The 14,420-nt window shown below is 34.8% G+C and overlaps 1 protein-coding gene across 1 annotated transcript in view; it reads right to left on the reverse strand.

The window, feature by feature from the left end:
* Positions 1-9,226: 9,226 nt before the first annotated feature.
* The window catches only part of LOC143718280 (transient receptor potential cation channel subfamily M member 4-like), a 49,481-nt gene continuing 44,287 nt past the window's right edge, over positions 9,227-14,420 (reverse strand). The window contains exons 26-28 of the mRNA XM_077209307.1: positions 12,364-12,436; positions 12,181-12,274; positions 9,227-11,210 (exon numbers count right to left, since the gene is read on the reverse strand). Of these exons, the coding sequence (XP_077065422.1) occupies positions 11,182-11,210; positions 12,181-12,274; positions 12,364-12,436 (196 nt within the window). The 3' untranslated portion in view covers positions 9,227-11,181. The remainder of the gene's footprint in view (positions 11,211-12,180; positions 12,275-12,363; positions 12,437-14,420) is intronic.

Consider the following 14,420-nt stretch of genomic DNA (forward strand, 5'->3'; position numbering starts at 1 on the left):
AAAATATATCATATATAAAAATAAATAGTTTACTAATTGTTGTTCATTTAAAATCTCACTAAAATACTGAAGTTGAAAAGCATGCCGTTCATTAAAAAATCTTACTAAATTAATGAAGTTGAAAAGCATTCTGTTCATTTAAAATAAATATTTTACAAATGTACTGTATCAATTATGTTAGATTTAGATAAAAATAAAATCATCTTACATTTTCACCAGGGTTGAAGTAGCTCCTATCACATAGATGTCCATATTGACCATTTAAAGTTGAAAAGAACCCCAGAGTATTTCTCTCTCACACCAGCGTTTGACACTCAGAGGGGTTGTGTTCAGTGATCAGAATGAGACTGTGAATGTTTTGCTAAATTTATTTCATAATGTATAAGCATTAAAAGTTTGAAATAGTTTCAAACTTATTCAATGAATTCATAAAAAACAAATATGCTATATTGATGGTCTCTGGGGAAAACTTGACTAAATTTATTTATTTATCAGGGTGCATGTAAAGAACTTTGAAATTTGTGGCTCTCACATTGTGTTAAATGTTTAATAGTTCCTCAAGTAGTATCTGTGAGAAAATCCCCACATAGGCCTATCTGTAGTGAGAGAGCAACAATGAAGACTTTTAGAATCTGTGATGCCTCAGGCCGAGCCCCGTTGATAGCCTGCTTATAAGCTCCTTCCGATCACCAGCACATCTTCAGAGAAATACGTTACTTTACAATAATGTTAGCTTCAGGATATAGGGTGACAGAGCAGATGAGCCTCTGTGCATCATGTAATGTTAGTCTGCTAACGCCTTTCCAGAGCCAAAGTTTTGTTCGTACTAAATTTATTTCAAAGCATAATCGTAAAAGTTTAAATATGATCTTTTAAAAATGAAAAGATTCTTTAAATTTAATCTTTACAGTTTTAATACATTCATATCTTTTAGAAGATTACTGTAATGATTTTTGTTTAACGGTGACCTAAAGTATAATTGTTATTAATATAGCCATAATGATTTTTGTACTGTAACAGCATATTCTACCCCGTACACCTAAATACGACCATCACAGAAAACTGTATTTTTAAATTGTTTTTTACATACTGTTTTGCACTCTCACACACTAAGTTGGTTCCATAAAATCAAATAAAGTATATAACTCAATGTATAATGACAAAATGTATTCAAACAATTTAACCTTTGTTTTAGCTAAATTAATATATATATAAAAATGATATATATATATAAATATAAAATATAAAAACTCCTTACATTTTCATAGAACTGAAGAAGTAGTAGAAACTAACAATAAAAAAACAAATAGTTTAAGATGTCATAAACAAAAACCCTCCCAGATCCTTCAGGGATAAACTACAGGGTGAGATGAAGCTTCACACCCTCACAGAGACGAGAGGAGTGACAGGCCAGATGAGCCTCTGGGGTCACAATGCCCCAGCATATGCAAAGTTAGTCTGCTTTCCACTGTTTTATTCATATTAAACTCATCTAAAAGCATAATCTTAAAATTTTTAAATGAGATCTTTTCAATTTAAAAGACCGTTTAAATCAAATCTGTAAAGTTTTATTAAAATCGTATCTTCTATTTATCTTCTACTTCTGTATGATATAAATGATTTTCATAAATTTAACCTAAGGTATTATTTTTTACTAAACATTGTTTGTTCAAAAAATAAAATAATTTTTTTTATAAATCAAGAACTGTGCTTTGGCGTCTTAGATATTATTTCAAACAGTATTTTTGTCCATGCGACATGAAACATGTTTTAAAAGAAATCCCAGGACTCTACATTGCTCTTATTTAGATAAAGTTGTATCATTTAGAAAATCACCACACATGTTCAGAGACGCGATGTGCCTCTATGGTCCATGAGTAATAAGTAAAGTTTGTCTTGAGCGAATATTTAATTTTACTCGTCTTAATTCAAAGCATGATCTTACTTTTTTCTACGGTAGCTATGATCTCTTGTACGTTGTAATGTGCCATGTGAATATGAAATTGAAATCTTCTGACAAATCCCTCACACTGGGACCCATTCTGAATGACTTGCATATCTCAGATAGACCTGACAAGATTGAAATATTTATGGACGATGTTTTAGTTAAACAACTGCAGGAAGACCACGCCAGAGAACTCCAAAAAGCCAAGAAGAAAGAGAAGACGAGGAAGGCAGACAACAACCCATCTCCCTCAACACAAACTGATTCAACAAGGCAGACAGATGTTAAAGATCATCCGTCAGATGGAAAAATGTAACAAACAATTAATATGTCTTGTACGGGGATTGATTTTGGAATGTCAATGTAAAAAGATAGAAGGGGAAATGTTAAAGTTGCAAAAGAAGCTGGCCTCATTAGAAGCATGAGGCGCGCTTGCTTTTCTAACTGAAGTGTTTGTGGTTTCCTTTGATCTCTGGGCTCAAGCGTAAACGGTTCAACAGGTGTTGGGGCCAACGGCCCGCTTCTCTGACCTTTTAAACTTGAGTGAGACGTGAAGGTGAGAATGTGGTTTTAACACCTGCAGGTGGAGGAACAGTTAAATGTATTCTGAGCTTCTTAGGCGTAGATGGCAGGTAAAACTATGTATGTGCTTTAGTGTAAGATAGTTTCCACTATGGAAAGTTTTAAGCCTGTTTAGTAATACCAAATAAGGGTATGTTTTGAAGACGGCCCCCACCCAAACCATATAAAAGGTATTGTCTCCTCTTGTTCGGGGCCGCATTTCGAGGTGAAGACCTATACGCTTTTCTGTTATTTTTTCCTTTTTATGAATTTATTGTCTTTGTATTATTCTGAAACTTTTTTAAGTAAAACGAAACCATAATTTTTGGTGATTCGAAAACCTTTCAAACAAGTCTCAGAGTGATCTTTCCTAGAAGTATTTCAACTTTTGATAGTTTAGATATTTATACTAAGCAAGAAGCCCAGTGGTACAGACCCAGGACTGAACTGGAGTGGACACCGCCGAGGACCCTGAAGTGACCTCTAACACCGTTGACCTACAGGTAAGGGCCATTTATGATGGTAATAGGTTGTGGGAGTGTTTTAGGGTTGTTTTAGACGGTTACAGCGGTATAAAATACAACAACGTATAGATCATTTTTACTTTTCTTGTATCTTCCGAACTATCCTTATTCATCTACTCAAAATATATGTAGAATTTTTAAATGTTAGCCTTTGTTGATGCGACAGGCCACATGAACAGACTTTGGAGAGAGCTGATGATACTATAGCAGGAAGCATGCCCTTTGACCTCCTCGATTTTCTAGACTTTTTGTCAAATACCCTACAACTTAGTCCTTAATGGTACGCTGTGTAGGAATTTCTCCCATCTAGCGGTGATGTGATATTGTATTTTGCATTCAAATGCATAGTGCTCTCTAGCGTCTCGCTTTTTCAAATGCGTGTTGCAACTACGGTAGCCGTTATCTGCCAAGAAGCTATGACAACACGTCTTCCAATAGCACTTCATCGAGTTTAACTATACATGTTCTACTGTTATGCTGCCTATATAATGAATTACACAACCACGGAATGAAAAAGCTTGTAATTTAGACCGTAACATCGACTTACCTGTCGAGAAGAAAGCAGACAACTTCTCCTTCATTAGCTCTATCCACCTGGGAAAAGCTATCCCCATATTTACCCTCGTTTTGAATTTGCCAGACACGTCCCCCCCTTTAAATGAATTTGTATGCTTTATCACTGCTACGAGGATTGCATTATGAAGTACTGTGCAGTGGATGCAACCTTTCAAGCGCCTCTTACTGACCGCTTCAGATGGTGTCAGTCAGCCGGCTCTGAACGAAAAGGTTGGCTAGTTGAGTTAGGCTAGTGCTCTGCTATTATAGTTTTTCAAGATGGCGGAACGACATGGAGGCCTCCATGGACTTACCCGTACCATGTAAATAAAGATAAGAAATTCTTTGCTTACGAGGGTAAGTCAGTTCGTTGGCAAAGGTAATTTTACATCAATGAGAAAATATTTATGAATAAAGACATTGATTTTAGCTAATAAAATACTTTATAAAAAACTACCATAAGTTTAATTTCAGATGTGTAAATTACAAAACTCAATTTTTCAACCGAGTGAATCTACGCATGAGAGATCTTCAGAAGTCATAACTTCAAACTAAAAGATTAAAAACCAAAAGATTAAAAACCAAAGATTAAGCTAAATGACACTAGGTTCCAGTGTACCCCCCAAAATCAAATACTGTTTTACACTTTTCAAAGTATAATCTAGCTTTAAAGTTAGAATAAAAAAGTTAAAATCATGCATATCTACATACGTGTTGTGTTCTGACACAAGGCCATTAGCTGATTCTTTTTGTTTTATAAATTTACTTTACTTATTTCTACAAATGTCAGCCTGATACATATGTACTTAATACACGATGAAACAAGATAATCATGCTACCAATTACGTCTGACACAATGTTTTTTAAGAAAAGTAGTGTTTTTAAAAATGCAACTAAACCAGATGATTTTTCTTTTTACAAACCTACAGAAATGCATGTCGATTACTAAGTTTCAGGCATAGTGCAAACATGCAATGTTCGAGAAAGTTTAATCTTTGCGAGGTCTAACCCACAAACGCAAAACTTTGTGTTGGGTGATACGGGCATAGCTTTACTAAAGGAAAATATTATGGAAGTAATTTTCAAACCGTAATTATATTACATTTATATTTTATTAATATTATGGTTTCATGTTGATTTAAAGTATTTGTTATTAATCAATACCTTTATTTTTATCTAACACTTCAATATCAAGCACAACATTTTGTTCAAAAATCGTTATCTGACCCCAAGTAATCAGATAATGGTGTGTTCACAATCTACAATTAGATATTATCCTGCTTAGTATGTGTGTAAATAGTTGTGCTTAAATGTTTGGATGTATTTTTACACGCCAACATATTTTGTCACACCGTAGTGATGTAAAGTTCCACACTCTTGTAAAGACTATGGTCTAACTTTAAAACATAATCTTTATACATGAATTCAAAAGACCAAATCACTAAGAAAACAGGGAATGAAAAGTACCGTTTATAATAAATACACAAATTATTAACGCAAAAAGTAAGTGTATGCTGTTTCACACTTAAACTATTACAACAGAATCACATCTGACTATGCAGATAAAATTGCACAAAAGTAAATTCTAGTGATCAACTTGCTAAAGAGTAAATACAACATGAGCCATTTAAAGCAAATACGAAAAGCCACTTGTGATCAGTTTTGTAATTGACATTTTATATAGTCAATTAGGCCGTTTACATCTTGCTTCTTTTTGTTTTTGTACAGTTTGCAAAAAGTATAGTCTCCGAGCGTGGTCAAACATATAGGAATTTATGAAAAACATGAACAGATATTTCTACATGTGATATTTCTTTTAGAACATCTTTCAGCTATGTCTACGAAACATCGACATGAAAGATGAGTATTGCTGTTTTTCTGTTACCTATAAAACTATTATACTTCAAACTCGTCTAGCTATTGCCCATTTCACAGCACAGTCATAGATACGCAGTAATTTTATGTATGTGGCTAAACAACGATTAAGCTAATTAATTACCGGCTATATTTTTACGTGAATGGCGGGATGATTCATTTTTTAATCCGTCTACACCGATACTTTGACACAAGAGTTTTAGGTTTGATCCAGAAAACAGACGGTAAGTAGTAAGTTATGAAAACATGTGATAAGCAGTTTTGGCCTCATCATCAAAATGTTTTAACATAGCGCAAGTTTCAATTGTTTGATAAATTATCTAACGATTATACCTAACTATCAACAGTTATATGTGAAACAAGCTCAGTCACATTAAAGTTGGATTCTTGTTTATATTGTACATTGTTATTGAACCGCATGTTTAACAGTGCTAGTGTTCTTAAATTGTTTACCACGGTTTCATTTTTAACAACACTATCGCAACACTTATCGTATTGCCGGGTGTGATTGTAATGTTTTGTATGGTGTCTTCTTTACACTTTCACCCCATGGATATCTGTTTCCTACAGTTAGCTGTAGTGAACTCTAGGTCTTCTCTTTGTTCATATGACGACAGTATGCACATGATTTAATAAAATGATGGTTTAAACCACATTATTTTATTATACCATTTTTGAATAGCGCTTAAATGTATATTTTATATTTTAACCCTTTATGCAAATATAGAATAGGCCTACCGCACAAGGATCTCTGAAATATTTCATCTCTTAAATATTCTCATCTAGTATTTATTTATTAAATTATTAATGCGCGAGAATCAAGACTTATAATACCATTTTATTATAAAATTGTGAAACTACAAAGCTCCGACATGGTCGCAAAGAATGAGTTAAGTGGTACAATCTTTTATTTCAACAGTATTTTCCTTTACAAAATTATGATAGAACGGCATTACATATACATAAAGTAGACAATAACTCCATTTATTTATGATCCAACCAGAATAGAAAGTCTCTACACGCTACCATGTCTTTGTCTAGGGTATAGTTGACGAGGCCTTCAACTATTTCGTCAACATCTGTTTTGGCATTTTTTGACAACAGTGACACACAGAGATCTGTTACAAATGTACACATACAGAGTAGTTCGTCGACTTCGAATTCCTCACGAGATTCAAGCATCGCATCCAGAACTTTTCTGAGGATTACGCCGATTGGTTCTTTGCCGTTTAAAAACATGGGCGTAACATCTGTCCAGGATCCAACCAAGCCTCTTATGACATCCATTTCTTTTTTGAGATTTTTCACACGTTTGGTATCCCTCGCACAATCGTTATTCTAATCAAACGCAGCCTCGATGATCCTGTGCATCAAGCTAACCATCGGGCCTCTAAAATGATCTTTAAACATAGAGTCTACCTTATCTCTTAAACGACAGCCATTCCCCGTGGCGCACTCACACGCCGGATGATACTTGTGTCCCGCATCGCCAGAACTCGACGGGGAGTCGCTCTCCATCAGCTTTTGCGTCGCCATTTCGGAAGTTTTCATATTTTTTGGTCCCCTATTCGATGGTGAAAGATTCTGTTAGTTCCAGAAATCTCTTGAGCGAGTCCTTGCAGCACAATCGTCCAGGCCTTGTGCGTTAACAAAGTTTTTGGGTTAGAAGTGTGAGTCGAAAAAAGTGTAGTTTGCGGCAGGCTCAGACAAACAGGAACTTCTGATCAATTCCTTCGACTTTTGATCAATGAGATGTTGCAGTAGCACAGCAGTCCGCGACTATTAGAGCTAGAGCCAGGGGTTGTGTGCTATAACTGAGGCTGGGCTCTGTGTTGAGTTTATCAGGACAACTGATAGTGCTCAGCCCGCCTTGTAGGAGGAGTTGTATAGGGGTGTCATCGTCATGACGTCGTAAACCGCTAGGTAGGATTAAAGCCTCATTGAATCAGAAGTAAAGTCATGGAGAAGTGATGCATATACTGCCAGAGAGAATTCTATTAATTACACCAAAATATATATATATATATATATTTTTTTTTTTTAACATATGGATGGGTGAATCTTCGCAACAAGTTCCGTAAAAAAGCGTTTAGAAAGTAAAGTTAACTTTTACGAAATATTAAGACGTTAAAGTTCAGTTATAGACCTTTAGCGCATTGAGTTGAAATCAAAACGTGATATCAATATCGCATCATTACCGAATTGAGGGTTGTTTAATAATTTTAATAGTTATCAAGCACCAGCTGATTAAAGTGTTTCTTCAAACAAAGCGACAAAAGTAATTTTCTGATCAATCATCGTACACGGATGCACTGTGTTTTGTTGTATGCCCAGATTTTGAGGGTCGCTGGTAGAAAGATTTCTTTGTATTTTTAAAAACATAGATAGATCTACATAGATGTTTTACATGAAAAAAATATTTCAGAGATCCTTGTGCGGTAGGCCTATTCTATATTTGCATAAAGGGTTAAAATATAAAATATACATTTAAGCGCTATTCAAAATGGTATAATAAAATAATGTGGTTTAAACCATCATTTTATTAAATCATGTGCATACTGTCGTATATGAACAAAGAGAAGACCTAGAGTTCACTACAGCTAACTGTAGGAAACAGATATCCATGGGGTGAAAGTGTAAAGAAGACACCATACAAAACATAACAATCACACCCGGCAATACGATAAATGTTGCGATAGTGTTGTTAAAAATGAAACCGTGGTAAACAATTTAAGAACACTAGCACTGTTAAACATGCGGTTCAATAACAATGTACAATATAAACAAGAATCCAACTCTAATGTGACTCAGCTTGTTTCACATATAACTGTTGATAGTTAGGTATAATCGTTAGATAATTTATCAAACAATTGAAACTTGCGCTATGTTAAAACATTTTGATGATGAGGCCAAAACTGCTTATCACATGTTTTCATAACTTATTACTTACCGTCTGTTTTCTGGATCAGACCTAAAACTCTTGTCAAAGTATCGGTGTAGACGGATTAAAAAATGAATCATCCCGCCATTCACGTACAAATATAGCCGGTAATTCATTAGCTTAACCGTTGCTTAGCCACATACATAAAATAACTGCGTATCTATGACTGTGCTGTGAAATGGGCAATAGCTAGACGAGTTTGAAGTATAATAGTTTTATAGGTAACAGAAAAACAGCAATACTCATCTTTCATGTCGATGTTTCGTAGACATAGCTGAAAGATGTTCTAAAAGAAATATCTCATGTAGAAATATCTGTTCATGTTTTTCATAAATTCCTATATGTTTGACCACGCTCGGAGACTATACTTTTTGCAAACTGTACAAAAACAAAAAGAAACAAGATGTAAACGGCCTAATTGACTATATAAAATGTCAATTACAAAACTGATCACAAGTGGCTTTTCGTATTTGCTTTAAATGGCTCATTATTAATACATCTTTGTCTGAATGTGCGAGGGAAAGTGAGATTAATAAAAGGAAGATTACGGCGAGGAACAAATCAACTTTAGGACCGACACAAACATTCACACAATTGAGTGTGACTCTCTCTTTCCCTATTCCAGCTCTTTTTCTAAAGGTCACATCTGTACTCTATATTATTTCTTAACCATATCGTACCCTTTAAACTCCTCTCTCTGCAGCTGTTATACCTTTCAAGCAATGAAAATTTAAAGAATTTGGACGGGCTACAGGACTGTGAATCTTTAGGGGTGTTGATGGACTTGATCTACTCCATCTGTGTTTTGATGATCGCTCTGCATCGTTTGCTCAAATGTTCTTTTTTATTTTATTTTATTAAACTTACCCACATTCAAATGTTGATTAAAAAAACAATGCATAAGGCTCTGTTCTTTCCATTGAAATATTGCATGTTCAGATATTTATACAACAAAATATTCTGGGGGCGATGAAACTTTTGTGAAAATTATCAAAAATGCTGGCACTGGCTGGCAACTTTTTCAATAACGCTGGCGGGGAAAGAGTTAATAAAATGTCATCACAAAATGTAACTATAAATATCCACCAAAACAAAACAGAAAACAAGCAAAATCCAAGAACATTGTTACAGCATGCAATAACATTTGATCTTAAATGTCTTAAAAGTAAAAAATATATATTTTTTGCTATATTTAAAATGTAAACATTCACTGCGTCAATCTGTTTCATGTTTGACTGTGAAAAAAACCTCAATTATAGATGTTCAATTAGTTTGTTTTGTCAACTAATACAGTGAAATATAAAAAAATATCACTGAAAATCACTGAAACAAGTAAAAGAACATTTTACAAAGTGATGAATTTTTGAGAAATGTATTTCCAGATCCTCCAATGATAAGTTTTTATAAAAAAGTTCAACCCTAGGGGATAAATTAGTTCATAGCTACCCTCCTCCTTGTTAGGTGTTCAACCGTAGGGTGGCTTTCATTGTGATAATGTTGTACAAGATAAAACCTTTCTAGATGTACAAACAAACAAGATCTATTCTATTAAACATTTTATTAATTGTCAAACTGATCATGTAATTTTTAGACTGGAATGTCCTGGATGTACTGAATTTACTGAATATAAATATGCCATCAGGAGGGGCAATGAAGAAAATCCAATGGCAACACATTTTAAATGATAGTAACGCTTCTATCCTGAGAGTGTTGATCATGTGAACAGTAATATTAGGAAAGGGAATGGAGAACTTAAACTGAATCAGAGGGAGACATATTGGATTTATAAATGAAAAGCCAATTTATATCCAGGATTGAACGAAGACTTGGATTTTACTCCTTTCTTGTGATGTCTTTTTTTGGGGGGGGATTTATGAAGTGGTGTTTCTGAGTTTGACAATGTGCTGGTGAATGTTTAATGCTGTAAAGAGAAGTTGATCACATGATCTGATGTCTTAATGAATAAAACTGCTTGAACCTGTGCCTGAGATTGTGGAGTTGCTCTCCCTGAGGAAGGCATGGGCCGAAACGCATTGGAGTGTTTTTACATTTCTGTATGTAGCAATACTGATAATAAAGGCTTTTTCATTTTAAAGAGTTCCATGGTCATCCCAAAGTTTTCTTTGATGGACTACTAATACTCTAGACCATAGAGCATCTTGACTGGATACTTCTCCTTTAGATGCGCTCTCTTCTATTGGACTTTATATAAAAAATATCCTTTTGAACATTAGGCATATTTGATGTACTGTAACATTATTTGCCAAGATTACATAATCAATGTAAAGTGTTTTTTTGTTTTTGTTGTTTTAACCAATAAGGCATAAAATGTCTTTGGGTTTGTTCCCACTGAAGCTTTTAAGCCATGTCGCTTTCTTCTAAAAAATGTTATAGCTCTGTAAAATCAGATTCTATGAATACTATCACCTTGACCTTTAAAAAAATAACTACATTTACGGACAATAAAACTATTGTTTGATTAATCTATGAATGTAACATGATGACATAACTGACCTTTCAGTGTACAGTAAGTTCAAGGACATTCTGTGCCCTGTTCTCTTACTCCCATCATTCCCACAATCACATGGGAAACGAGGACAGGTCATTTGGGAGTACTAAAGTCAAAAGATGAACCATGAAAAGGCCAGGATGACCACTTTAAAAATGGAAACCAAAACAATGAGGGTAGTTTTTTGACAAGTCATCACCCCTCCTTTAATAGTCTCTCTGTGTCTTCTTGCTGAATGTGTCCGTGAGAGAGAGACAGAAGAGAAGGCTCTTCATTTCTCAAGGGAGAATGAAACAACAGCTGATGACAAAAAGAAGAATGTGACAACATCAGTACATGCTGGAAATTAAAATATCTTCTAATTGTCAAGCAATGGCAAATGTATCCACTAAAGCTGTGGTTCTCAACTGGTTTGATTGGACTTTTTTTTTTTTTTTACATCAACAACATCCTTCATTTTAAAAGCTGATAAATATATTTATAATGCTATCCTAACTATACATGAGTAGTTACAATTAATTGTATTTTACACATTGCATAATTTCCAGAAAGAAGTTTATAGCATTTTACCAGTAATGCTCCAGAATAAAAGCTTTAGAGTTTAAAATTTTAGAAAGTGAGGAAATTAAGACATAAATATTAGTATTATAACTTTGTGTAAAATAGAAATTATTATGTTTTTATTTTACAGTACAATTGTAATTTACAACAGCAATATATTTCATTAATTTTTACAAGTAATGTTGTTACTAATAAATACATTTCAAATCGCAATATATGGCAAAATATTATATAGTATTATAAAATATATTAGTATTATAACTGTGAAATAAATATGTATTTTTTTATTTACAGTACAATTGTAATTATTATTAGAATTAAAACTAATAACAATAATAGTTTTGCTTACATTAATTTTGAATAATTTAAGAATTTAAAACACTTGGGGTAATAAAAAAGATTAAATATTTGATCATTGTAATTTCATGTCATGTGACCATTAACCGATATCAGAAAAACGTAAACATGAGTATGTGTTCTTACATTATTGAAATATCACCTTCAAATCTATCTTGGGGTACTTAAAGTAAATTATTTTAAGAGTAAGTTGTTGGACTGACAAAAACGTTTCGAAGCGCCTTATTTAAATGATAATTGATTTATTGATTTATTTTTTACATGCTATCCTTGATGCTATTATTTTTAAATAATGACTCACCAGTTTGGGAACACAGTTAAAATGTATGTGCTGCGACACAAGCCGTTGTACCTTTGCGTGTCGGGTGTGCTTTAATGCCCTTCGCTGTACTGCTTTGAGACAAAGCTTCCATAATCCACTGAAGAGAAGACGTACAGAACTCGATCTGCATATAGATGAGCATATTCCTCCTTGAACAACAGCTTCTACAGTCTATAAACAGTGCAATACAGATATCACATCACATGTCTTTACCTCTGATTCTACTGTTCGCAGTCTGTGGTCAACATCTCGGATCTCGCCACCCTGTTTGACGACACCATCCACCCTGAAACATGCACAAAACATCAACATTGCACATTTATCTGAGGTAAAACGGTTTACAATCACATCTGTCCCAATGGGAAAGAAGTAGCGACACATGTTTTCTTCCATATTTCCACATACACCTGAGCAGAGGTGTAAATCCAGGGGTCAGAAAGTAAAAGTCCTGCCATATGTTTATCCCACTCATAAACTCAGTCAGCTGATCTCACTAATTAGTAATTAATTCTCCTGGCTGAAAAACTGTGCTAATTAGCAAATCCAGCTGATTGGAACAAAAGACTGAGGAGGACTTTTACTTTCTGAACTTGGACTTACAACTCTGCACCTGAGTGAAATGGATTATCAAAAAAGAAAAAAAATGTAAGGCCGGGAGTTGGTTCGATTCATCCGCTGTTGACTGGATGTTGAGATGTGAGCGTGGCACTCAAAAGTGTATGCAGCTGAGTGTGAGCTTTACTATTGCACCGATGGTCCAGTTATGACATTTTGATGAAAACATTATGAGGTCAAAACCTTTATTATAAAAAAAAAAGAAACATCCATGGATGAATTGTTTACAATTAAGATGCGGTCATTTACATTGCTTGATGAAATTGTGTGGGTGAAATCCAGTCATTATAATAGGAATATGTGTGATCTGAAAATTCATGTGAGGGCACATTGAATTGTGGGGTTGACCAACAGAAAGCTTCAGTGTGAACAGAGCTTCATAGATCGCTTCACTACTGACAATCAACAATGATTTTTGATCAGCAAAATTTCACCTATGTGACAGCATCTTAAAGCTCCAGTAGGTAGCTTTTGTAAACAAATATTTGTTAAAACTGTCATTATGTCCTGACAGTAGAATATCAGACAGATAATCTGTGAAAAAAATCAAGCTCCTCTGGCTCCTCCCTGTGGTCCTAATGCCATTTGCAGAAATACACCGCTTCCGGTCAGAAACAACCAATCAGAGCCAGGAGGAATGTCTTAGCAGTGTCAATCACGCTCGTGTACGCGCTGATCACCCATCTCTTGCACAGCGCGAGCGCGTACCGTCGTTCATGACTCTTCTGTTCGCACTCGTTCATCCAAATGAACGAATCTTTTTTCGAGTCATTTCATTCATTCAACGAACGAAATGACTCGAAAAAAGATTTGTTCATTTTGAACGAGTCTTTTTCGGAGTCATTTCGTTCATTCAACGAACGAAATGACTCGAAAAATGATTTGTTCATTTTGAACGAGTCTTTTTCGGAGTCATTTCGTTCATTCAACGAACGAAATGACTCGAAAAAAGATTTGTTCATTTTGATGAACGAGTTCGAACAGGATCATGAACTTGCATCACAGAACAGAGCAAGGCGAGCATTTGTGCTTATAAAACAAAGTTTTTTATTTATTTTTGAAATGACCGATCGTTTCGCTAGATAAGACCCTTATTCATCTTCTGGTGTCGTTTAAAGCCCTTTGAAGCTGCACTGAAACTGTCATTTGGTCCTTGAAACGTTTGTGTCCTATTGAAGTCCATTATATGGAGAAAAAGCCTGGAATGTTTTTATCAAAAACCTTAATTTCTTTTCGACTGAAGAAAGAAAGACATGGACATCTTGGATGACACGGGGGTGAGTAAATTATCAGCAAAAGTTTTTTTAAAAGTGACTAATCCTTTAACGTTATCTTACTAGCTATTTATAACTTATAGAAAGAGTGCAACGTTAGAAAGTTAGCTGCTACATGTATTGCAAAATACATAATGATTTGAGGACCAAGTTTGTAGTCAAAGTATGGGCAGGCCATAGTCAATGTAAAGCATATTGTTGATGTTTCGTCCCTATTAGTGAATGTTCCATAACTGTTTATAATCCGCCGTCATCGGTGGTCCTGCTTACTAGCCAGCGCGTTCACGGCAGGCTCCGCTGTGGGGGAGGAGCTCTGGAGGGAGGAGCTGTGGGGGAGGAGCTGTGGAGGGAGGAGCTGTGGAGGGAGGAGCTGTGGAGCTG

Source organism: Siphateles boraxobius, unplaced genomic scaffold (assembly GCF_051911475.1).
Source record: "Siphateles boraxobius isolate OS27281-9 unplaced genomic scaffold, OSU_SipBor_1 61, whole genome shotgun sequence".
Lineage (NCBI taxonomy): Eukaryota > Metazoa > Chordata > Actinopteri > Cypriniformes > Leuciscidae > Siphateles > Siphateles boraxobius.